General features: G+C 37.1%; 1 protein-coding gene across 6 annotated transcripts in view; it reads right to left on the bottom strand.

Annotated features, from left to right (window-relative positions):
* HEATR5A (HEAT repeat containing 5A) overlaps positions 1 to 26,563 on the bottom strand; it is a 112,222-nt gene that overhangs the window by 68,033 nt on the left and 17,626 nt on the right. For 5 of the 6 annotated variants that reach the window (XM_068546480.1, XM_068546510.1, XM_068546528.1 and 2 more), the window contains exons 2-11: positions 23,940 to 24,140; positions 22,450 to 22,661; positions 20,485 to 20,593; positions 16,765 to 16,914; positions 15,569 to 15,743; positions 9,815 to 9,975; positions 8,110 to 8,365; positions 7,339 to 7,494; positions 5,662 to 5,912; positions 2,835 to 2,946 (exon numbers count right to left, since the gene is read on the bottom strand). In XM_068546480.1, the coding sequence (XP_068402581.1) occupies positions 2,835 to 2,946; positions 5,662 to 5,912; positions 7,339 to 7,494; positions 8,110 to 8,365; positions 9,815 to 9,975; positions 15,569 to 15,743; positions 16,765 to 16,914; positions 20,485 to 20,593; positions 22,450 to 22,661; positions 23,940 to 24,065 (1,708 nt within the window). In that variant the 5' untranslated portion in view covers positions 24,066 to 24,140. The remainder of the gene's footprint in view (positions 1 to 2,834; positions 2,947 to 5,661; positions 5,913 to 7,338; positions 7,495 to 8,109; positions 8,366 to 9,814; positions 9,976 to 15,568; positions 15,744 to 16,764; positions 16,915 to 20,484; positions 20,594 to 22,449; positions 22,662 to 23,939; positions 24,141 to 26,563) is intronic. The other variant, XM_068546500.1, reaches the window with a different exon arrangement.

Raw genomic sequence — 26,563 nt, 5'->3', positions numbered from 1 at the left:
AAAATGTTGGAGTTCACATTTGAGGAATGGACTTAAATGTGGTCTATATGAGTGTACATTAGTTCAGAACAGTGAATTTGCTAAAAATAATAATGAAAATTGTAAATGGTAAAGGAAACGCTGAAAATGCAAAACAGGTGTTAAAACTGCCAGGCAAAAATTAATAAAGCACTCAGACTGTCATCTAAATTCCATTTCCCACAAAATATAATCAGAGCTCCTTGGAGAAATGACTGGTTGCAAGCTGAGGCAGAAATTATTATTTTTTAAAAAATACATATACATAACTTTAATCACAGTTAAATATATACAACTATGCCAATCTCCTAGGTGCCTTCTGACCCGGGTCCTCTCTGATCTCCTCTCCCTAAAATCCCACTCCTTGGAAGTAAGTCATTTCTAGAATTTTGTATCTAACTGCCCCTCATTATAAGGCAGAAATTATGATGTAAAAGCTGGGACATCTTGTCATGCCAAAAATAAAAACGTTATCAAAGAACACTAGGTTCATATGAACCAACTACTAGGGGCTCCCAATGACTAAAGATGAAACAATTTGAAGATCAAAGAATAATGACTGCAATGTTGTTGGTGGGAATGTAAATTGATACAGCCACTATGGAGAACAGTATGGCGGGTCCTTAAAAAACTAAAGATAGAACTACCGTACGACCCAGCAATCCCACTACTGGGCATATACCCTGAGAAGACCATAATTCAAAAAGAGTCATGTACCACAGTGTTCATTGCAGCACTATTTACAATAGCCAGGACATGGAAACAACCTAAGTGTCCATCGACAGATGACTGGATAAAGAAGATGTGGCACATATACAAAATGGAATATTACTCAGCCATAAAAAGAAACGAAATTGAGTTATTTGTAGTGAGGTGGATGGACCTAGGGTCTGTCATACAGAGTGAAGTAAGTCAGAAAGAGAAAGTATGCTAACACAGGGGCAGGACAGGAATAAAGATGCAGACATAGAAAATGGACTTGAGGACACGGGGAGGGGGAAGGGTAAGCTGGGACGAAGTGAGAGAGTAGCACTGACATATATACACTACAAAATGTAAAATAGATAGCTAGTGGGAAGCAGCTGGATAGCACAGGGAGATCAGCTCCACGCTCTGTGACCACCTAGAGGGGTGGGATAGGGAGGGTGGGAGGGAGACGCAAGAGGGAAGGGATATGGGGATATATACATATATGTATACGTATAGCTGATTCACTTTGTTATACAGCAGAAACTAACATAACATTGTAAAGCAATTATACTCCAATAAAGATGTTAAAAAAAATGCATTCAATTGAAACATACAAACATATAAAAATCTATGCGTTTATAAAGATATCTAAAAGCAAAACCTCACTGATACCCTTTGAAAATTACTAGCAACCAGTAACACATTCTAAAAATTGATAATAAAGTGAAAGAATAATGCATTAAGAAAAAAAAGCCCAAGAAAACAGCAATTAAATAAAACATCAACTTAATTTTTATTCCTTTTTGGTATGTTGAATATGAGTGTGCATTAAAACATGATATACTAATCTCTTTTATAAAGGAGAAAGGATCTCTTGTAGTTTTCTTCCAATGGGATTACCCTGTTTTGAAAGCTTTTGTTCATTAAAATATTGCCATTTATTAAGTAGTTTATTTTCCCCTTTAATTAACCAAGAATATCAATACAGCAGGCATGAAACACCTAGCCAAAAGCAAATAAAATCTTGACCACATTATTCCCATCACATTGTGAAATCATGATCTATGCCAGGGGCCAACAAACATTTTCTATTAAGGCCCAGGCAATAAACATTTTTGGCTTTCAAAGCCATACTGTCTCTACTGCAATTACTCAATTCTGCCACTGCAGTGCCTAAAAGCTATAGACAATATGTAAACAAATGATTATAGTGTGCTCTAATAAAAAGTTTATTTATGCACACTGAAAACTGACTTTCATATATTTCTCATATATCACAAAATATCCTTTTTGTTTTTAAACCATTAAAAACATAAAAACCATTCTTAGCTCACAGGCTGTATAAAACAGATGGCAAGCCAGATATGGCCCATAGGTTGAACTCGGATCTAGTCCAGTAAATCTCTTTAATCATCTCAAAAACATTACTTAAAGTGGCTCTTCATTTATGATTGTTTATTTTAATTAAGCTCCTTTTAGATCAAATTACTTCAGAGGTATCAAAATGATTTATTGGTCAAATCCATCTAGTTTTATATCCTAGCAGTAAACCACACAACTATACAAAGAGACTTAAAAGTATAGCTTTAATAAAGTAATAAAACAGAGTTTTAAAGTTACAGGACGTAAATATAATAGTCATGATAATAAAATAATTACTGATTTTTAATAAATATAATTTAAACGTGCCTTATCCCCGTCAATGTAACTACCTTATTAGTGTCACCAATTCTCAGAACAATTACAGAATTGGATTCATGGGCTATCACATGTTCTCTTGCCTATCCTTATATTGTAGAAAATTTTTTTTCTGAAGATAGATGTGAATGATTTTGGGAAAAGCCAGACTCATTCAGAGTTAAGCGTGAAAGTTGATCAAACTGGCTTATCCTACTTAAGGCTCATAAATTGGTCTTGAAGAGAATTTCAAATAAGGACATCTGAAAACATTCTGAGGACTGGAGTAAATAAGTATATGGCTTCCTAAGGTGACTGCTAGGAGAAAAACGTTTATGTGGATATTTAAATTCTGGTATATATTAAGTTAGTCTTGTCAAATCATAGAGTATTTACGCTCAGAAAACACCAAGCAGTCTGTAGTTATGTAAACCCTCCACAAGACTTACCTAAGGTCATCAGGGCAGCAATCAACAACCATCCAGCTTGTGTGCGCTGAGCTGAAAGGCGACTGTTTTGAGCAGCAGAACATAGCAAATCCTCTGCTAATGTCATAATAATCTATTGACATATAGAAGAACAAGGTAAAAGAAAAAAAAAGTATATCAGTTTATAGGTTACTGGACAAATGACAGCAACTAATTATAACAATCTCTTGAAAAATTAACTCTTACACATAATAAATGTCCATGATAAAAGATTGTCATTCACGTAGACTATAGCATAGGACAATGTCATACATGAAACTAAAAAAAGTAACTTTTCAAGGATAAATTATAGGTTGTATAATAGATATACAATAGGTATATTAGGTTGTACACAGCAACCCTATAATTCTTTGTGGAGTATATGTGACAACATTGTACAACCGTTCAAGTTTCGCTGTATAAAATTTGAACTTACTTTTAGTTTTAAGCCACCATCTTCATAGATCTGTAATTACCAGAGGAAGTTTCATTACAGGACTCCCTCCTTTTAAAATTGTGCATACTACTTTGATACCTGAGTGGCTGATAACAGTCTTTCCCGAGGCAATATACTATATAACCACAGTTAAAAGTACTCAATAATCGCACAATGAAGTAGCTTCACAGTAAAGGGAGATTAATTAAACTGTTATATTTTAAAAGTCTAAGAAATAGACAGCTCTAAAACAACACAGAGGAAAAACTAGATATTTCACCTTTATGGATAATGCATGCTTACAGAGTACAAATGCCGACAGGCATCTAACATGTCTAAGAAAACATCTCTGTAACCAGTCACCTCTAGAAGAGCAGCAAATACTGTGAGTTGGCACATACCTTTGCTAAAGAGGAAGGCTAGCATATTTTTAAACAACCAACCAACTTACTACTAACTTAGGACTACCTGCAGCCTCTACTTGACAAAACAAACCAAGCCTGTCTGCCTAAATTAATAAGATGTGAGGACATTAAATTTAATTAATACACGCAATGGCAATTCTTTGATTAGCAAGATGTGATGTGTTAGTTTAGAATATAACTTAAATAATAAATTTAACTGAATAACATCACCTCCCGAAGTTGCCGATCACCTTATTCCAAAGGAATTGGCAATATTCAAGATAATTTAAGAATTTTTGAAGTAACGGTGTATTTGTCTGCAAACCCTAAACTGCAGAGAATATACCATAATATTCATTAATAATGACGTGGGGGGACAAGAAAAAAGAAAGGAACAATGGTGATTTTTAAAAAAATTCTTATGTGTGCGAGGCCCAGATTATGAGGGCTTTTCACTGTCAAACAATATTCTCTGACAACTGACAATTCCTATTCAAAAAGAAACAAAATTCCCACACCACACTTTGACTATTTTGTGTTTTATATTTGATTAACAAAATTTCTTTAGTTCTCTTTACAATTCTTTGTACATTAAAACTGGGTTATTTACTTTCTAGGTTCTGTATGGTTTATCTTTCTGAAAGTGTTACACTCAAAAGCTATTATTTTTCAGTAGCAAAGCAATTTGTCATCATTATGAGCTCGTGATGTTTTATATATTTACTATGTTTCTATCCATTGTTATCATTATTTTTTTGGATGCACACATTATCCCATCTTTGGTCGGGGGAGAGTCTAAAGTTACCTCCTGCATCCTTTTATTTTTATTTTTTAAATTTTTATTTATTTATTTTATTTATTTATTTATTTATTTATTTATTTATGGCTGTGTTGCGTCTTCGCTTCTGCGCGAGGGCCCTCTCCAGCCGCAGCAAGCGGGGGCCACCCCTCACCGCGGTGCGCGGGCCTCTCACCATCGCGGCCTCTCCCGCTGCAGAGCACAGGCTCCAGACGTGCAGGCCCAGCAATTGTGGCCCACGGGCCCAGCCGCTCCGCGGCATGCGGGATCCTCCCAGACCAGGGCTCGAACCCGTGTCCCCTGTATTGGCAGGCAGATTCTCAACCACTGCACCACCAGGGAAGCCCTCCTGCATCCTTTTAAAATGAACACAGTCTCTGATGACTTCCTTGCTTTCCGGCATGACAAGATATTCCAGGCTTACACTGTGCATTTCCTGCCCCGGATCTAGAACCAGCCATTCCTCCAAGGGGCCCTAATTCCTTTTTGGTTGGAGATGGTATTTAGGGCCATAATCTGGGCACTAGGGGTGTTCCCTGCTACTGGGTTGTCATTGCTTTTATGTCTGGACAGAGTGAAAGGAAATTAAAAGCTCATACTAATATTTTCAATTTAAATTTAACGTATGGGCCTTTTACTTAATTTTCTTGATTCTACAACAGTAGCTTTTTTTTTTTATATGGAAAATCCTGGTTCCTAAGAACATTCATTATCTACTTCATCTTACTAGGTATGTAAACTAATTCCAGAATAATACCACCAAGAATACCACTAACTATAAAATTATTAAATGAAGTTTAAGATGTCTTTTGAAGCTCTCTTTGTCCTTTACAATGCAATTTTAAAATGTACTTCTATGGCAGAGCTGACTATATGGAAGAAAAAAAAAAAAAAAAGCCTTCAGGAACAATATCTGTTACTAACCGGAGATATTTCTAACAAAAAGCAGAGAAAGCAACTGCTCTTTAAGTGTAGATACGAAATTTTTAACCATCCCTTCGTTTTTCACAGTAATTACGTTGATGATACTTAGCACTTAAGTAGTAGTATAGCTGACAGCTCAGAAATTTGTCCTGCATGGTTCTTTACTGGGTGACACACAAGAAGACAATGATGTTTTTAAGAAAAACTTGAAATGTCACTCTCATATGCGAAGAATGAAATCATTACCTTGCCCTTTCCGTGAGGAATTCCTAAAGGACAATGTTTCACTGCTCCCAGCAGAGCTGCCACTGCAAAACTAAAGCCAGTCACTGCTTCAGGTGAAGACTTAAGCACAGTAAGCCTCTCAAGGCAACGGTCTAAGAGAGGTGTTAGGTAGGCAGGTAGTGCCACAGCAATGCAGTGTAGACACCAGGCAGCTGCTAGTCGAACAGAAATGCTAGGATGAAGAGTAACTGAAGTGACATTGTCAAGGATGCCTAGAAGGACAGAATAAACAAATGACGACTCAGCTACACAGATGAAACTCAGTCATCAAACAGTCAACAGAGTAAGCAACCACATGGATATGAAATACATTATCTTTATCAAAAGCCAAATCAGAATTTAAAAAATTAAGTGATACACAATTATAAATAATTTTTTTGTACCCAAGAGTTACTTCTACCAATATATCTCATGAAAATTGGCTTAAATTAAGTCAGGAGACAAAGGAAATTTTTATTTCCTAAATAAGCCAATGTTCTGCTTACTTTATCTTGAGATCATTAATTTGGTACTAGGAATTAAAAATTATCAATAAATAACAAAAACATCTTGAGAAGGAATGTCACATCTTGATTTATCCTCCTTTTCTTTTAAATCCTTTCTGGCACATTTCTCTACATAATCAGTATTCTCCCTATGTACCATATTTCTCTTAACCTGAGAACAAAATGTTGAAGAAAATCAAGGCTTCACTAGGTCCCCAGTGGGCTACTAAGCCACTATGCAGACAGTGAAGTGCCACTACCAGTAAGAAAAAAAGTCTACATTTGCTATAATTCAACATATACCTTCATCAAAACATGTTAACAGTTCATGTCGACTGCTACTTAAACAATATATGCCCTAGGATAAATAGCTTACAAACCAAATATAATGTAAGCTTCAGTCAGCAGGAATTGTGTAGCACAAAGGACAAAAGCCATTAAAGATGATTTTAAAAAGTAATTAAATAAGCCAGACACAAAAGGCCACATGCTGTATGGATTCCATTTATATTAAATCTTGTCCAGAATAGGCAAATTCATAGAGACAGAAAATAGATTAGTGGTTATCAGGGCTGGGGGGAGGGGAAATGGGAAATGACTGCTAATGGGTGTAGGACTTCTTGGGGTGATGAAAACATTCTGCAATCAGATAGTGGTAGAGTTTGCACAACTCTGTGAGTATACGAAAACCACTGAATTGTATGCTTTAAAAGGGTGAACTTTATGGTATGTGAATTATCTCTCAAAGTGATTAAATAATTTTCAAAGAGAGAAAGAAAAGAGAATGCCTGAAAAGACCTTTAAGGAAGTAAATTACTTATACCATACAGAAGCTAATACTTTCACTGCAGATGAGAGATACGAGTTCAGGTTTACTTCTCCATTTTTCCGTGTTATCTTAAATATCTCCAGAAAGGGGGTTGGAGATAGAGACCTAGAGAACAATCTTTAGTTACAAAAGCAAAAGCAAAAAAACAGAAAAACATTACTTTTAAAAATCTTGATTATATCTATTTCATAAAACAACTCTAATAAATCTATAGTGGAATCTATAATAAATGAGCTATATGAGGGAGCTTTTCTTCCTTGGAGAAAAGTTGCCTAAAGTAAAAGTGAAAACAAAGTATTCAGACTAGTCACAGACAATAGATACCTGCACGTGAATCCTGTAGCAAAGGTGCAGCTGTGGTGCCGAGACTGTGTATGAGATTTCCAAGTTCTTGTAAAGCACATACCAACATATGCTGGCTGGCTGCTACATCTGCGGAGCCAAGCCGGGTTTCCAAATTACCGTCACTCATTACAGCATCTGATAGAAGTATAAGAATTAACTAGGCATCACTGTTTTATTAAAATTTATTACAGAGGGTAGGTATTAGGAGCAGAAACCTATGAAGGCAAAAATTAATACCTCCGCTTGATATATGTGAAACCCTTGAGGCAGTAACTAAAATACTAAAATGGGGACTTGCATCTATAGAGAAAGAATTAAACTAACATAACCAATTTAGTTCAAGCAACCTGATCACAGATGCCTTATTACTCTTTTAGCAAGTGGCACTGAAAGGGAGAACTCCAATTTTATCATTACTCAAGATAAGCAGAGTAGACTTAGGACAGTACAAGAACTGAGATGAACTAATTGTTTCAAAGACAATGTATCTTAACTTCTATAGGAAGATTATGAATTCTGAGGAACTACTATCCACCAGCCTTTAAGATCAGTACATATATATATATAATAGTCCTTATCAAGTTAGATAATTTATGTATCATCTATATATAGACTGCTTTACTCTGAAACAACTGACCTGTATTATAAAAGTGTTTTTTGGGTATTAATATAATTATATACCAGTCCAGCTTTTCCAAAAGGACAATCCCTTTAGCACTGTTAAAACAGACTGTCTTAGAAGATCCATACCCGTAACTTTCTTTAACTTCCAGATGGCCTGGCAAATATCCTTGGCAGCAGCAATTTGAGCCTTTTCTCCAAGAAGGCCTCCAACAGTAGCTCGAAGGATAAATGAAACACATCGGCGACTGCAGACAGCGTCAATCTGAGTTTGGGTGGCCTTAGGGTGTGACTGTGAAACCAGGCTTAGGGTATGAGAAAGAAAGGCAGCAAAATTTTTCTCTAGCCATGCTCCTCCTAGTGTTGAAACAAACACCACGTAAGCCTAAAAAAGAAAGGAGTTTTATCTTCAAAATGAAATAATTTCAGTTCTATATTAATGTTTTCTCTTCCATGAAATATGCAGAATTTATTAACATTTCTTTTTAGTCTTTCCTCATTTATATAGCCACTTTAGCTATATAAACATAGCACTATTTTTTTGTTTGTTAAGCCAAAATTGAAGTACGCAGTCTTTCAACTGAGATTTCACTTATGGTGCCTGTTTTATTTTGGTCAGACTACAAAGTTTCAGGATAGCCAGGATAGCTAGCTAATAAGTAAAATGTGCCTGTGACTTCTCCAAACAAAGCATTCAAACTCTTTAACATTCTGTGGTTTTTTTTTTTTTTCTTCAATTTTTTTGGCCACACGCTGAGCAGCATGTGGGATCTTAGTTCCCCAAACAGGGATCGAACCCATGCCCCCTACAGTGGAAGCCCGGAGTCTTAACCACTGGACCACCAGGGAAGTCCCTAAGGTCTTTAACATTCTGAACAAGAAAACCCAAATCAAACATATGAACACAGTGTAAGAATGAACTATGGTCTAATACCATAATTAGACCATAACTATGGTCTAATTCCCATAATTCTAAGGGAATTCAGTTCTAGAAACCAGAAAAGAAAGTTTATGGTGACGAATCACTGCTCTTTATTTTCATGAGTGTTAATGGTTTGGCTTGCTCCAGCGATACAGACAGTAGTTTTCTTATGTAATCTGTTTTTTTAAAAATACACAGTTTACAATTATACTGGGACGTCTTATATTTTCAAGAAATCTAATATCATACAGTATAAAATAATGAGGATAGATATGTGAATTTAAAAAAATACATGTTTGCTTTGAACAATAATGGCATTTAGAAAACAAGATAGTTCAAGGAAAGAATGCAAAGACCTCTATATTGCCTTATTCTAAGACCCTCTTCCCAGGGTTTAGCTTTTTAAGTTTTGTTTAGGACCAAGAATTTAAGTACTTAAGTAGATTACATGCTGTAATCTTTATTTTGAAGTAGAAACCATATAAAACAGAAATATAATAAATATTGCCCATGCCAAATATTATGTACCTAAAAGCTTAAATCTGAACTGTATAAGCACACATAAACACAATGGAAAACATGTTAAACCACAAGACACATGGAAGCCCAAGGCCTAGAAACAAACAAAAAAATGTTATTTATGTTTCAAAGGAAATAAACAATAGTCTCCCATCATTACGAACTGAAAACACATTGCGGGTAATAGCCTTTTTAGTTGGCTTTGTACAAATAAGGTTCTCTTACTTGTAATCTAGTTTTTTATAAAGCGTCTTGGCCTCACCCCATCTATTTATGAACATGAGAGCATAAGTGATGACCTTGCACAGTATCACTCCCACCTGGAGTCAGATACTAAAACTTTCACTATAGGCCAGTGAGAATTACATTTAGATACTGATTTGTGATTCTAACCTGAGTAACTCCAACTCGGACATCCCTACTGACTGAACTGGTTCCTTTCAGCATATCTCCACTGGCTCGAAGAAATCCTGAACTCCCACGTAGAAACCCTGTTCCTAGTAATTCCAGAACTTCCTCCAGAGATACTCTGCGAACACTTTGACGTGAGGCTGCTATAACAAAGAACAAAACAAAACATGTGATTCTATTTTACAGACTAAATTTTAATGTATGATCTTGGTTTGCATGATCTTGAACAGTATGTTAACAGAAACAAAAATAAACTAAAAATCCAAACAAAAGGCAAAATTTACAGGACATTACACACACTAAAACATAAAGTCACACAAGGGTTCAGAGGTCAAATCATAATGGACTCTGATGTATCATGTCAATGACATCTTAAAGTCTATGCCACTTTGAGATTATGACCCACTGCTCTCTTGTCCTCAAGTTAAACAAGAGAAAACATAAATGAACGGCCCTAGTTCTCCATGAGTGAAAATGCTATACAACACTTTGAAAATCCTTTTGAAATACTAAAAAGGCCAAAATCATAATTTTATCTTTCTAAATGCTCTACAACTCTTAATGAAACTTACATAAAGTAACCACCATGGCCTGTTCTTTAAAAATTCTCAACTGCAAGTACAACTTTTGTTATATCCTCAGTCTCTGAAGAAACCAAAGCTAAATATTACTAAAACTGCCCGGTCAACCCTTAGGCTGCAATATTAAGAGCTTAGTTAGGCAGAAAGTTTTAAATTTGTCTTCAGTTTGACACAGTTGAGTTTCTCCCTGTGAGTATCTAGGGAATAATATCTCCTTTAAAAAAGGAACCCATTTTAACCCTTTCATTCTTCTGAAAAATGATGGTCACAAGCTCTGATCCTCATTATTGATTTAAGTCATAAATAGTGGAAAAATAAACTTCTGTTAATCCAAGTCATGAACAAAAAATATACTCCTCAGCCTGAAGATGAAACAGATAAAAATCTATACTGGCACGTGGAAGAGAAACATAAGTGAATAGTACAAAATCCATGCTCTTGCGGATCATAAATTCTAAAAAGGAGAGACAACAATAAACATAACAAAGGACTAAGTATATAGTATGTTAGACAGTGATTAAAAGCCATGCAAAGAATAAAGCAGGTATCTTTTATGTGTAGTGAGTTCACTGGAGGGCTCTGGTAGGAGACGGACCAGAGTGTAAGGATGGCGCAAGAGCAGAAGATATAGGACCTTGTCAATCATTATAATAAGGAGGTGAGTACAGTGAGGTGCCAGTGGAGAACCTTGAGCAAAGGAGTGATATAATCTGTCACTGTGCTTCTGTGCTGAGAGAAGACTGTAGAGGGGCAAAGGTAGAAGTAGAGAAAACCGTTAGGAGCAATTTAGTAATTCAAGCAAGAGTTGGTGGTGGCTTAGATCAAGGTAGGTACGATAGGAATCGAGGTATACATACTTACACATTTTTTAAATTTTTTACTAGAAAAAATTTCAAAATTACAAAAAAGCTGCAAGAATAGTAAAATAAACTCCCATGTACCCTTCACCTAGACTCCATATCTTCCTTATCACTTTCTCATTTTTGAAGAGTACATATATGGCTAGTTGTAGCTATAGAAAAGCCCTCAATTTGAGTTTTTCCTCAAGAGAACTACATCAAGTAATGCTGTAAGCCTTCTCAATGCATAACGTCAAAAAGAAATGTCAGGCTTGGTGTCAATCTGTCCCTACATTGGCGATATTATCTTTGAACACGTGAATAAGGTGTCTGCCAGTCTTGTCCACTGTAAAATATCATTTTTCCATTTGTAATCACTATGCCACCTCTGTGGTGATACTTTTTTTTTTTTTAAATAAATTTATTTATTTATTTATTTTGGCTGTGTTTGGTCTTCGTTGCTGCGCGCGGGCTTTCTCTAGTTGCAGCGAGCGGGGGCTACTCTTCCTTGTGGTGCGTGGGCTTCTCATTGCGGTGGCTTCTCCTGTTGTGGAGCACGGGCTCTAGGTGCGCGGGCTTCAGTAGTGTGGCACGCGGGCTCAGTAGTTGTGGCTTGCAGACTCTAGAGCACAGGGTCAGTAGTTGTGGTGCACGGGCTTAGTTGCTCCGTGGCATGTGGGATCTTCCCGGACCAGGGCTCGAACCCATGTCCCCTGCATTGGCAGGCAGGTTCTTAACCACTGCACCACCAGGTAAGCCCTCCTTTTTTATTTAACAGGTTATAATCCATTTCTATCACTATTAATTCTAATACTGTCCTGGATTTGACGAGCTTTTCTTCAGAAAGCTGGCCAGTGGAAGCTCCTCACTTTCTGGCACAACAAGACGCTCCAGGTTCATCCTCAGACTTTCCTTGCCCCGACCCCATGAGCCACTTCTCCAAGGAGTCCCAACTGTAGATATGTTTTAATGTTGTTAGGTAGAATAGTTACTGAGTGTGAGAGAGAAGATTCAAGGGTGACTTTACAAACTGCGGTTTGAACAACTGCAGGGACAGAGCTGTCATCAACTTAGATTAGCAAGACTGCGACTACAAGAAGAGCAGGTATGTGTACATGGGGGGAGGGGAGATCAAGCATTCACTTAGGACAAGTTAATTTGAAACATCAAATAGACATCCAAACAGAGATGTCAAATGGGCAGCTAGACATGAGAGTTCGGTGTCCAGGAGAGAAGTGTGGGCTAAAGACGTAAATCCAGGAATCCCTGATATATAGATGGTATTTAAGCCATGAGATTGGGTAAGATCATCTAGAGTGAGCCTACGTAAAGAGCAGAAGACCAAGGACTAGGTGATGGGTCTCTCCTATGAGAAGACAAGAAATCATCAAAGACTGAACAGAAACTTCTAGAGAGAAAGAAAGAAAACCAAGGGAGCGTGAGGTCCTAAAAGGCAAGTGAAAAAAGGATGAGGAGGAAGATCAACTGAGTTAAATGTTGCTGAAAGGTTAAGTAAGACAACTGAGAACTGCCCACTGGCTTAGCATGGCTAAATATTAGAACGGAAGTGCCAAAGGGCAGGGGCTTTTAATCTGTTTTGTTCGATAACACATCCTACACACTCAGAACAGATCGTGGCCCTGTATAAACCCCCAATAAACGCTTGTTTATTTATCGAATAACTGATGAACGTGGAGGTCATTGATGCCCTTAACAAAAATAGTTTTCAAGAGTTAACTGGGGCTTCCCTGGTAGCGAGGTGCTTAAGAATCCACCTGCCAATGCAGGGGACACGGGTTCAAGCCCTGGTCCGGGAAGATCCCACATGCCATGGAGCAACTAAGCCCGTGCACCACAACTACGGAGCCAGCGCTCTAGAGCCCACAAGCCACAACTACTGAGCCCACCTGCCACAACTACTGAAGCCCGCATGCCTAGAGCCCATGCTCCACAACAAGAGAAGCCACTGCAATGAGAGGCCCGCGCACTGCAACAAAGAGTAGCCCCCGCTCGCCGCAACTAGAGAAAGCCACCACACAGCAACGAAGACCCAACGCAGCCAAAAATAAATAAATAAAATAAATACATTTATATATAAAAAAAGAGTTAACTGGGGGAAAATCCTAACTGAAGTGTGTTTGAAAGAAGAGAGAGACTAAAAACAGAGTATCAAGAACTCCTCTGAGGAACTCTGCTGCAAAGGGAAGAGAAATGGGGCTCCAGCTGGCTGGGGAAGTAAAATACAAGATAAAAAATTTTTTTTAAGATGAGAGGGGAAAAAGCACATGTTTTTACAGGGAATAATCCAATAAAGAAGGAAAAGTTGATGTAGGAGAGGGGAGACTTCCTAGAGCTATGTCCTCGAGCAGGTGAGAGGATGAGCTCTAATACATATTGAACGTATGGCTTTAATAGAAGAGGAGATAATTCACCTTAGTAACAGTGGAGAAGTCAGAGTATATGGGTATAGATGCTGGAAGGTGGTAGATTTAGTAGGGGAGCCTATGGAAGATAGGCCGTCAAATGAAAGTAACATGGGAGAAGATAAAGGTATAAAATAGTCAATTAGGAAAGTGGGACAGTGAATGGAGGAGGGAAATATAGTACGACTTGAGGTTCATGGTCAAGAAGTAACTTTAAAAGATTGCATAAATCCCTGGCAACTTATGCCAATGTTAGGAAAATGTCATATTCAATCCCTGCTTTTTAAATGCCTTGGTAAAATATACCATTTATTAGAAGTCTGCTGATTTTACTAGGAAAATCATTCAGTTCTGTACTTCATAATCTTCGAATACTGTGGTTGAGTGTACAAACTTCCACTGTATTTCTTTTCCAAATTATTAAGCACTATGTTGCTATTAGTCTCCTACTTAAAAAAAATCTATTATGACATCTAGATCACTTTTTAGTTGTATGAAAATAACTCAATTATAACACAAGCCTAGAACTTACAGATGCAAGATGATAGAATTCCTAACAAAAGATTAGGCCAAAGATTTTTTAGTGTGGGTGAAGCTCGTTCTTCACTTTGCTTAGTCTGACTGCAAAAATGCTGTTATTAGTTTAGTGCTACTCTAGGAGGATATACGTTTAAATATTATTCACATTTGTTAGGCAATTCTGTATTTTGCTTGTTTTTACTGCAACTGTGTACTAGTTCTAATGATACATTTATGGAAACGAGCAATTCACATTTTCAAGAGGGTTTGATTAAACATGTCTTCTTCTAATTTCAATCTCTTAGATGGCTTAAGATTTAACCTCTTAAATGCCCTGAACAACTCTGAATTACAAGATTAGAAGAACCAACACCTAAAAAAAAATTTATTATAAATTTTAAACTTGTGGGTCTCAACTGGAGAATGAAGGGACTATATAGTTGTTAATGCTTCCTAGGTGATTCTGATATGCTGTACTCACTGTCTTCTCTCAGCTCTGGTTGAGAAACACTGGCTTAGAAGAAACCAGAACACTTCTTAATGTCACAATAAACAATTTCTAGAGCAATGATTCTAAAACTTTAATGTGCATACAAATTATCTGGGGATCTTGTTAAAATGAAAATTTGATTTAGTAAGTTGGGTGGCGTCTGGGTTTCTGCATTTCTTACGAGCTCCCAGGTGATGTTAGTACTCTCGGTTTGCAGATATTGAGGAAGCAAGGTTCTACAGAACAATCACATTTTCATTAGTGTGAGACTGTTATTCTTTGGAGACAGAATAATAAAGTAAGTTTTTAATTATTCACCAATGTTTTATATACACTGTAGATTAAACCCAGGCAAACCCTTTTGTTTTAAAAAATACTCCATCCTTGCTCACTGCCTAGGAGTGTATAAATAGGGAATAAGCACAAAACAAATTGTCCAAATACAGTAAATTTCAAGTATCTGCTGTTTGGAATTATTTACATCATCGCTCCCTTATACCAATCTAGAAGATGGCAAGCCAAATGTATGTAATCAGATGCATGCTGCTTAAAAAAAAAATTCTCGAGAATTAGATCATATCTCTTATTGGATAACACTCCACAATTCACGTTAAAAAAAAAAAAAAGCCATGGTGTAGAGGAAGACAATGACTGAATAAAGCACATTTATTTAAGAGTTCTTTTAATTTTTTTCCTCAAACTTTCACTGAATTGTTTTAAAATGGAATCTTAGGACTTACAGAAATGTTTCCAAACTAAAATTTATATGATATTCTGTCTCTTTTCAAAAGTAATAATGGGTAGCAGTAATTCTACATATGTTTGTTTAAATCAACTGGGAAAAAATTATAGAAGACATTATGAAAATCATTACATGAATTTACCTGCTCCTGGATGTTTAGAAATTATAGCTTTGGCCAACACTGTGCCTAGTAGCTTTGAAACTGAAATCCGCACATCATAATTGGAGCCTTCAAAGGATTTAAAACATAGTGTGGCCACACTGTCCAGGTCTGTACTCCACATAAAGATGGCCTCATTCTGAAGTTCAAGGAGACACTATTCAAGCGGGAAAAAAAGAAATTAATGAAAAACAAAATATAAATGTCAGGTTCAGATCTATATAAGTTGTAGACCCTATCAAGATCTAGCAAAAATAATACACAAATCCAAAGTCTCTAAATAATGATTGTAGGGACAAGTGAATACTTACTAAAAAGTCATAAAAATTATACTATACAAAGCAACGTGTCCACAAAGGGTAGGAGAAAGACCCATTTCTAATTCAGTGGGCTATGAAAAATGTCCGTAGAACCTATCTGTTGGCTATGAGCAATTGTGAGAATAACTCCAACATAAACACTTTACTATCCAACCAACTATGTTAAGAAAGCATGATAAAAAACAAAAACAAATCATTTTCAAACAACATAAACCATACATGGAAATTTTACACAATTACAGAGAGGAAGCACAGTGGAATGGAAGGAATACTTCGAGTCTGGTAACTTGAACTCCCCATTTCCAACAATGTGCTGCTAACCACTTTAAGAACCCTGGGAAATTCATGTAACTCTCAGGGCCTCAGTTTCCTCATATGTTAAAATGAAATAGCCCTGGGCTTCCCTGGTGGCGCAGTGATTGAGAATCTGCCTGCCAATGCAGGGGACACGGGTTCGAGCCCTGGTCTGGGAAGATACCACATGCCACGGAGCAACTAGGCCCGTGAGCCACAGCTACTGAGCCTGCGCATCTGGAGCCTGTGCTCTGCAATAAGAGAGGCCGCGACAGTGAGAGGGCCGCGACAGTGAGAGGCCCGCGCACGGCGATGAAGAGTGGCCCCCACTTGCCGCAGCTAGAGAAAGCCCTTGCACAGAAACGAAGACCCAACACAGCCAAATAAATAAATAAATAAATAAATAAATAATTTAAAAAAAAAAAAAAAATGAGATAGCCCTATCTGAATACCAAGGTTGCAGCTCTAAGATCATGTAGCTGTTACTAGTGTTTTCACTGGGATAAACTGATTTAGTTGTCTGTATATTAATTTTTAGAAATTCTACTCATTAGACTATTTTACCTTTGCAGCAGCACAACGAACGGCCATGGATCTATCTGTCAAGCAGGATCTAGCAGCTTTATAAACATCCCTGTGGCAAGGGGTAGCAGCAGCTCCCAGTCCACTCAATATGTTTTGCAGACTCAGCATGATCTCATATCGACCTTGTGACTATCGAAGAGGAAAAAAATTTAAAGAACAGGAAAAATAAATACGCTGTGAAAAACAGTATTAAGCATTGAAATTTATCTCACATTAGAGACATACTCAGATTTTTGTACACACTAACCAACCTATTCTGACATCAAGACACATGAATAATTGCTATTTCATGCAGTGTTTACTATTTTAAAAGTGTTACTTGTATATATTACACTTCAACATAATACACATTTCATAGGGTTGATGTGCAGATTAAATGAAATTATATGGGAAGCGCCAGGCATAAGGCTTGCATGTGGTCAAGCATTCAATAAATGGTTGCTATAAATGAGGTAACATGGTAAGAGTGCATGGTCTGCCACCTACTAGCTATATGTCTCTGGGCAAATCTGTTTCTTTATCTGTTAAATGGTTGTTGTGAGGATCAAACGAGTTACTACATGTCAAGTGCTTAGAACAGTGCCTGACACACAGTAAATGTTCAGTTGAGTTCATAGCTATTGATATTTTATCATTTATTGGTTCGAGTATTTTAACTCAGAGGTTAAAAGTCTGTGTTTAGATTTTAAAAGACCTGGGTTTGAATCTTGGCTCTGAACCTTAGTAGCTGTGTGACTTTAAGTTGTTCTTACTTATTTCTTCATCTATAAAATGAGGATAAGCGACCTCCCCAGCGGTCCAGTGGTTAAGACTCTGTGCTTCCACTGAAGGGGGCATGGGTTCGATGCCTGGTCGGGGAACCAAGATCCCACATACCACACAGCGTGGCCAAGAAAAAGAAATGAAAAAATGAAACAAGGATAAGATGAACCCCACCGAGCCAGTGTGGGAAGTAAACAAGCCCCTGTGGGGAATCATTCACCACAGTGCCTGGACTTAGTAAACACTCAGGAAATAGTAGCTGCTTGTATTATGGTGTTTTACTAAATGTTCCAAATGCTTTCTATGTCTCAGGAAGTTAAGGCCACTATAGGTAAGTTAAAGTTGGAAAAAGATCAAGTATTATTTTCATAGTAATGTTATTAATTTATTTTTGTTCAAAGGAGCACAATAGTGAGTAATTATAGGTGGACATTAACAAAATGAGTCCTAACGGGATACTTCTTAACTTTCTTTTACGCCAATTTCAAATGCTATTTATCACCACTGGTTTGTATCAAAGGTGGAAATCCCTTTTGACATCTCCAAAACGTTGTGGTACTGAATCAACTAAATCATAAAGGTAAAAAGTGGAGGAGCAATAAAGTACTTAGCAATAACTTTAAATTTTCTTTTTTTTAAAAAATATTAATTAATTTATTTGGCTGCACCAGGTCTTAGTTGCGGCAGGCAGGCTCCTTAGGTGTGACCTGCAAACTCTTAGTTGCGGCATGCATGTGGGATCTAGTTCCCTGACCAGGGATCGAACCCAGGTCTCCTGCGTTGGGAGCATGGAATCTTATCCACTGTGCCACCAGGGAAGTCCCTAACTTAAAATTTTCTGAAACCTATAGAGTAATCCTCTGTTAACCATGAGGCCTAAAAAGTATAGCTTAATCAATGGAGTTGAGAAAAAAAAAAAGTTTAAAGTGGCCATACCTCAGTAAATAAAAGTTCTTACAGACACATCCTTTTAAATAAAACCAGATTTATGGATGTTAACAATCTCTCCTCCTGGTTTGTTGTTAATCTCCACATAACTGAGAATTTTCCAGCCTTCCTGCTGTTATTGGCGCCTAGTTTCATATCATTGCAGGTGGGAAAGATACTTCATGCGATTTCAGTCTTCTTAAACTTGCCCAGACTTGTTTGGGACCTAATATGTGATCTACCCTGGTGAATGCTCTGTGCCCTAGAAGAGACGTATGTTTTGCTGCTGTTGGGTGGAATGATCAGGTTACGTCCATTAGGTCCAACTGGTCTAATGTGTAGTTCACTCCAAGGTTTCCATGTTGATTTCTGTCTGGGTCATCTGTCCATTGATGAAAGGGGGGGGAACTGCAGTCCCCACTATGATTGTATTGCTGTGTATTTCTCTCTTTAGGTCTGTCAGTATTTGCTTTATAATTTAGATGCTCTGAGGGGTGTATAATTATTTACATTGTTATAACTATTTTAAATAGTGATTATTGTAGCCATAATGCTACACATCCCTAATAGGTTACATTCTAATTAAACCTACTATTTACCACTTCATAGTGGCAAGACCCTTAAAACAGTATAATTCCATATACCTTCTCATATGCTTTATGTTGCTGTTTTTATATATTCTAATTGTATATATGTTAAAACCCACAATGCCTTCCATTTCTTTGTCTTCATCATGAGCTTTCTCTTACATAAATTAAGAATTAAAGTATAGCCTATACCTGTGTCCACATGTTACCATTTATGGTGCTCAGTATCATTTTGTAAATCTGTTCACCTCCAGCATCGGTGCCTTCAGAGCAGAAAGATTTCCTTTTCCTTTCACCACCAAAAGACCTGCCACTGATAAATTATCTCAATTTCTATCCATCTTAAAATATCTGAATTTTCTCAGATTTTTCAAACATATTGGGCAAAGTTTTTTATTTTATAAAATGGTAATAAACTCTTCTAAAAACTACAAAAAAAAAAAATCTCTCCTCCTGAATTACCTTCTTCAATCTTTGCGTAAACTATTGCTGCTCAGAAGTGATCTGCTGAGTTGATTCTCTCACCAGTTTTATGTTATGGACTTCACTTCTCCTTAAAATTCTTGAATCAGTTACATTCTTCTTGAAATTTGGCAGATTTTACATTTGAATTTTCCCATGTTTTATCTTGATACAGTTAAAAAGAAATGTGTGTGACAGACCAGCATTTTTATAAATTGTTTCAGGGCTGTTTTCTAGACTTTTTCTAAGCAAGGTTAAGAACAGGAACTGGTGTGATTTTTTTTATATTTAAAGGTGCTGAGTTATCCTTAAATATAAGGGACCACAGACTTAAAATTTTTGATATACAAACATACAAATGCTTTAATTTCAAAATTTGTTAAAACTATAGTTGGCAAGAAATTAGTGTATCTTGGAAGTCCAATAAAGAGACAGTTACAAAAACAAAGGGTGTTTCACAATCGTAAATGATGTCAACAAATCAGTGAGGGTAAGGCTGACAATATATACCCTGGCGATTGAAAGGTCATCCTGACCCTAGTCATGCTTATGTCCTCCACACTCTTTCCTACCCTGATTTTATTCTTTACTCCCTTCTGATGCTGGTACAATACTAATCCATCCATCAGGTATATGGCAGTTACCAACTACGTATCTGGATCCTTGGTGACAAGCACTTGCTCTGGCACTAGTAAGTAGTATCAGATGGAAAAGGTGATGCGAGAAGAGGGAGCAGGGATGGGTCTGCCAGAGAAACACCTTAGTTTGTGCCCATTTGAATTTATCTGAATACACAAAATTTTATTGCACTATTGCTTTTCTAATAAAGATTCAATATACAAAGTACATATGTGCACTACCTAGAAATGTCATTTATGGATGTATTTACATACATACTATGTGTGCTTGTCATAGGTAAAGCTCTTTTATTGACTCAAGAAACCATAAAGTTTGTATTTACCTCTGCACTCTTCATAGCTTTAAGAATATTCCCCACTGTATCAGTAAAGGTGTTACCCAGTATTCTACCCAACTTCTTATACAAGGAACCCAAACACACCACAGCGGCGCTGGAACGACATTTAAATTAGAAATTAGTCATGAATGAAAAAACAGGCATAAAAGGATCTTAGCACATGTAAAGATGACTACTTAATTTTACTTTTAAAGAATAAAATTTCCCAGAATCTATTCCACTGTTAAGTCCTAAGGAATGACACTTAGGGGAGTATCAAATAATTACATTTTCAATACAAGAATTTTAAAAAGATATATCTTCAACTAATTTAAATCTCAGCCCAAAGATTCCATCCCCTCTAATTTTTACAAAACAATTTTTAATAGAACGGAGCTTCATATATCAGATAATCAAAGATAAAAGAAAAAGAACAATGTTCTCATCAAGTCTGAAAACTTTATGGGAAAATACATTCTACTATAAGCTAAAAATTAAAAAAACAAAAATTTCTATAACATTAGTACTATGCAACCATACATGGCAAATTGCCTTCTCTAAAAAACAGGTGATAAAATGAACTGAGTCCTACGGAGAAAGAAACTAAGTTGTTCTTTTAGGATCTTAGAAGAGTATTTTTCTATATATTTACTATTAATTTTCACTACTAAGAACTAATAAACTAAAAGAACATACAAAACGTGAAGAATTTAAAATACTTGTTCCTTAAACACTCAACTGCTAAAATTTTTTAAAAATAAATTTTATTTATTTTTTATGTATTTATTTATGTATTTGGCTGCACCGGGTCTTAGTTTTGGCACGTGGGATCTTCGTTGCAGTGTGAGGGATCTAGTTCCCTGACCAGGGATCGAACCCGGGCCGCCTGCATTGGGAGCACGGAGTCTTAACCACTGGACCACCAGGGAAGTCCCTCAACTGCTAAAATTTTTATCAGACATTTTTTTAAAAATTAATTAATTAATTAATTAATTAATTTATTTTGGCTGTGTTGGGTCTTCGTTTCTGTGCGAGGGCTTTCTCCGGTTGCAGCAAGCGGGGGCCACTCTTCGTCGCGGTGCGCGGGCCTCTCACTGTCGCGGCCTCTCCCGTTGCGGAGCACAGGCTCCAGACACGCAGGCTCAGTAGTTGTGATTCACGGGCCCAGCCGCTCCGCGGCATGTGGGATCCTCCCGGACCAGGGCACGAACCCGTGTCCCCTGCATTGGCAGGTGGACTCCCAACCACTGCGCCACCAGGGAAGCCCTATCAGACAGTTTTGATCCCCAAATCTAAGCTTCAAATGTCTAAAGCATTTTTTAAAAGAACTATTTCTCAGTCCATGGGAAAATGTTAGATCTTTCTGAAAGTTAGATTCTTTAAAAAATGAGTAAAACAATTTGCATTCAGTTTCATAATAATTATCACGTAGTTTGGGTTCTTTTTTTTTTTTTTTTTAATATTTTTATTTTTGACTGCAGTGGGTCTTTGTTGCTGCGCGTGGGCTTTCTCTAGTTGCAGCGAGCAGGGGCTACCCTGTTTGCAGTCCGTGGGCTTCTTATTGAGGTGGCTTCTCTTGTTGTAGAGCACAGGCTCTAGATGTGCAGGCTTCAGTAGTTGCAGCATGCAGGCTCAGTACTTGTGGCACGGGGGCCCTTGAGCACGCAGGCTTCAGTAGTTGTGGCGTGTGGGCTCAGTAGTTGTGGTGCACGGGCTTAGTTGCTCCGCGCCATGTGGGATCTTCCAGGACCAGGGATTGAACCCGTGTCCCCTGCATTGGCAGGTGGATCCTTAACCACTGCGTCAACAGGGAAGTCCAGGGGTTCTGTTTTTTTAAAGACTTATTTTACTGAAGTATAGATGATGAACAATGTTGTGTTAATTTCTACTGTACAGCAAAGTTTGGGTTCTTTATAAAAATGACATAACAAAGAAGAACTCTTTTATGTTCAGTTTTAACATTTAACTTACAGTTTAGTGGGAAGATAACTTGGAGAATCATCTTTGCTTCGAATAAGATCATTACATTTATCGATTGTCTCATAAACAGAGAATGTGTCTCCAATACTATAAAGAATAGCTAGATTCTTAGCAAGGAGTTTGCGAGTAGGAGGCCCTGGGGAGCTGTTCAACAAAGATAGGAGCTGTTCCACAAGAGTTTTCTGTTTCTCCCTTACATCACTCTAGAAAGGAAGGTAACAAAGATAATTCAAGTCAACATAATTACACATAATCCTCTAATATGATTTTCCTTTCATATAATTAAGAACTAAAAGCCTCTAGAAAAATGCAAAATTATTTTGATTAAATAGTACAAATAAGTTGGTGGCATGGCTATTACACCTCATGAACAGGTAGTTTGTTGCCCTGCTGATATCTCCAAAAAATATGTTCTGGACTACAATATACTGGAGTCTTTGTGAACAAAGACAAGGGCTCTATTTTTTCTATGTCTTTCTTCTTAGGTTTGAAAGGTAGAGCAAATTTATATCTTAACTAGAGCTTCTTAGTTCTTAAGCCTCTGCCCAATATATATCTGCATCAATAAGCAGCAACCTAAAATCTATCACCAGAGCTGATCTTGTAATGGTTACCTGTTTTACTCAGATCATTTTCTAAGTTTAGTGCAATTTTCTTTTTGCAAGCTTATGCATCTAAATGCCGATAGTGTGACTCCATTTTACTCGTCTATGCTCTGAAAAAGGAGTACAGAATATCATCACAGTGGTAATGGTATTCAGGTGCTCCCTGAGGCCTAAACTTCCACAATAAAATATTTGTTAATTTAGTGTATGGATTTTTGTCATTTGTTAAATTCTAAATGTCTCCATGAGTAGTGTCTTTGCACCATTTTTGCATTACATAGGGTGTTGTCATTCTGTAGAATATCCTTATTTTTAGGAGATGTATGCAAAAGTATTAGAAGTAAAGTAGCAACTCACATGGCTCTGTAAATCAGTTAAACATGGAAAATGTTAACAGCTGCTGAATGTCAGTAAAGGGTATGAGTGATTAGTCTTCATTTTCTGGTAGCCATTTCATAAACTTTTAAAAGGGAATATGTTTACTCAAAGACTCCTCAATTCTTACTCCCCTTAAAGAGCTCACACTTTTTTTTAAAGTGAAACTCCCATCACATTATTTAGCGCTATACTGCACCAGGATGTCATGCATGTGCAGTGACACAAGGTACAGAAGGATAATGATAAAGAAATCTAACACAATGTGCTCTGTAGTTAGTTTTTAATATATTTGAAAGCAATACTACAAATACTGGCTAATTTCTTCCTGCTCTTTTGAACAGAAGAAACCTATTTCAATATAAAGTCTTACTAAGGTCTAACCTTCAAAAGCTAATTTAGGTTATACTGGACAGAACTAGAAAAGCAAATCAAAGGAACTTAAACATTATCTGGCACGTAAAAAAAAACTCAAAAAACAGTTTTTGCAATTTTACTCACCCTGCTGGTTGCTAGCAAGAGCTTCTCCAAATATCTCAACCAATCAAAAATAAACTCTGCCTTCTGAACTTCACCCAGTTGATTGTATGCTTCTTCATTCAGCAGCAAGCTATGAGCTAATTCCATTCCTTGCAGAAAATTCTCCTAGCTGGTCACGACTCTTCTCATTAAACTTCAGTCAATATACCTAAGGAAAAAAACCTATAATAGAGGAAAATAATATTTTAAAAGGAGGGTGAAAAGGAACACAATCACAATACTGGAAATCTTCCACAGAAAAGCACAAAGCATAAATAAATGGAGACATCTTTTGTAACAGCTCTAGGGTGAAACTGGGAAAATCCCAATAGTAAACCCTAGTTAACACTGACAGAAAACCCCTTTTTTAGAGAGCAGACAGGAAAATAGAGTAGGATTATTGACATTCACATGCAAAAAGTTGCTAAACAGAAGAGACGTTCCATTAAAATTTTGAAAATTTTAAGGTTAGACTACTCAAGATTTTCAGTTTTCTCTGTAGCATAAGCACCTTTTGACTAAAATGGGTCATGGGTACATATTAACAAATGACCAAATATCCAGACCTCCTGCTAAAATTCTATAGTAAAGCTTGATGTCTCCCTGGATCTTTGCCTCCGTAAATAACCTGTCATTTACCTGGAGATTCAAGCCAGGAGCAGAGGGACTTATTCCCATTAAAATCTGTTCTCCCAATCTAACAAAGACACTGCCTGAGGCTAGGAGTTTTAGGAAAGAGTCCCATCCCAACCAGTACTGATAGTCTCCTTATCTCTGGGAGCCTTGTGAAAGCAAACTCATGTTTCTGAAGGCACTTGGATGGATGTTGTCCAGGGATTATAGCAATAAAGATCATGTCTGCTCTGACCCAGATCCAATGTAGCCTTCACTTCTGTTGCAGGAAATAATCAACATAAGAGAGGAGGTTTGGTTTTGTTTCAGATTCATGATCATCTCCTGGGTACACTCTAGTTCCTGTGTTGCTTATATACAACACATAAGCACGTGTGCACAATACATACACACTCATACACAAATCTATAAGATGGCGTTTGTGGTTATGGAATTTTTTATTTCTAGGGGCATGCTCAAGTATATGGCAGTAAAACAGCATGATGTCTGCAACTCATTTTCAAATGGTTAAGTACATCAATCAATTAGCCATAAAATACGGCAAAATGTTAACAGTTGAATGCTGGTAGTGGGTGTGTGAGTAATCATTTTACTGTTCTTCAATTTTTCTGTATTTTTTAAAAATTCACAATAAAAAGTTGGAAAAATTATTTAAGAAAATTTTTTTAAACATCTTTATTGAAGTATAACTGCTTTACAATGGTGTGTTAGTTTCTGCTTTATAACAAAGTGAATCAGTTATACATATACATATGTTCCCATATCTCTTCCCTCTTGTATCTCCCTCCCTCCCACCCTCCCTATCCCACCCCTCTAGGTGGTCACAAAGCACCGAGCTGATCTCCCTGTGTTATGCGGCTGCTTCCCACTAGCTATCTATTTTACATTTGGTAGTGTATATATATATGTCCATGACACTCTCTCGCCCTGTCACATCTCACCCCTCCCCCTCCCCATATCCTCAAGTCCATTCTCTAGTAGGTCCGTGTCTTTATTCCCGTCTTGCCACTAGGTTCTTCATGACCTTTTTTTTTTCCCTTAGATTCCATATATATGTGTTAGCATACTGTATTTGTTTTTCTCTTTCTGACTTACTTCACTCTGTATGACAGACTCTAACTCCATCCACCTCATTACAAATACCTCCATTTCATTTCTTTTTATGGCTGAGTAATATTCCATTGCATATATGTGCCACATCTTCTTTATCCATTCATCCGATGATGGACACTTAGGTTGCTTCCATGTCCTGGCTATTGTAAATAGAGCTGTAATGAACATTTTGGTACATGACTCTTTCTGAATTATGGTTTTCTCAGGGTATATGCCCAGTAGTGGGATTGCTGGGTCGTATGGTAGTTCTATTTGTAGTTTTTTAAGGAACCTCCATACTGTTCTCCATAGTGGCTGTATCAATTTACATTCCCACCAACAGTGCAAGAGTGTTCCCTTTTCTCCACACCCTCTCCAGCATTTATTGTTTCTAGATTTTTTGATGATGGCCATTCTGACCGGTGTGAGATGATACCTCATTGTAGTTATGATTTGCATTTCTCTTATGATTAATGATGTTGAGCATTCTTTCATGTGTCTGTTGGCAATCTGTATATCTTCTTTGGAGAAATGTCTATTTAGGTCTTCTGCCCATTTTTGGATTGGGTTGTTTGTTTTTTTGTTATTGAGCTGCATGAGCTGCTTATAAATCTTGGAGATTAATCCTTTGTCAGTTGCTTCATTTGCAAATATTTTCTCCCATTCTGAGGGTTGTCTTCTGGTCTTGTTTATGGTTTCCTTTGCTGTGCAAAAGCTTTTAAGTTTCATTAGGTCCTGTTTGTTTATTTGTGTTTTTATTTCCATTTCTCTAGGAGCTGGGTCAAAAAGGATCTTGCTGTGATTTATGTCATAGAGTGTTCTGCCTATATTTTCCTCTAAGAGTTTGATAGTGTCTGGCCTTACCTTAGGTCTTTAATCCA

This window comes from Eschrichtius robustus, chromosome 1, assembly GCF_028021215.1.
Source record: "Eschrichtius robustus isolate mEscRob2 chromosome 1, mEscRob2.pri, whole genome shotgun sequence".
Taxonomy (NCBI): Eukaryota; Metazoa; Chordata; class Mammalia; order Artiodactyla; family Eschrichtiidae; genus Eschrichtius; species Eschrichtius robustus.
The sequence above is the reverse complement of the archived record's forward strand: the minus strand, read 5'-3'. Positions and strand labels throughout refer to the sequence as shown.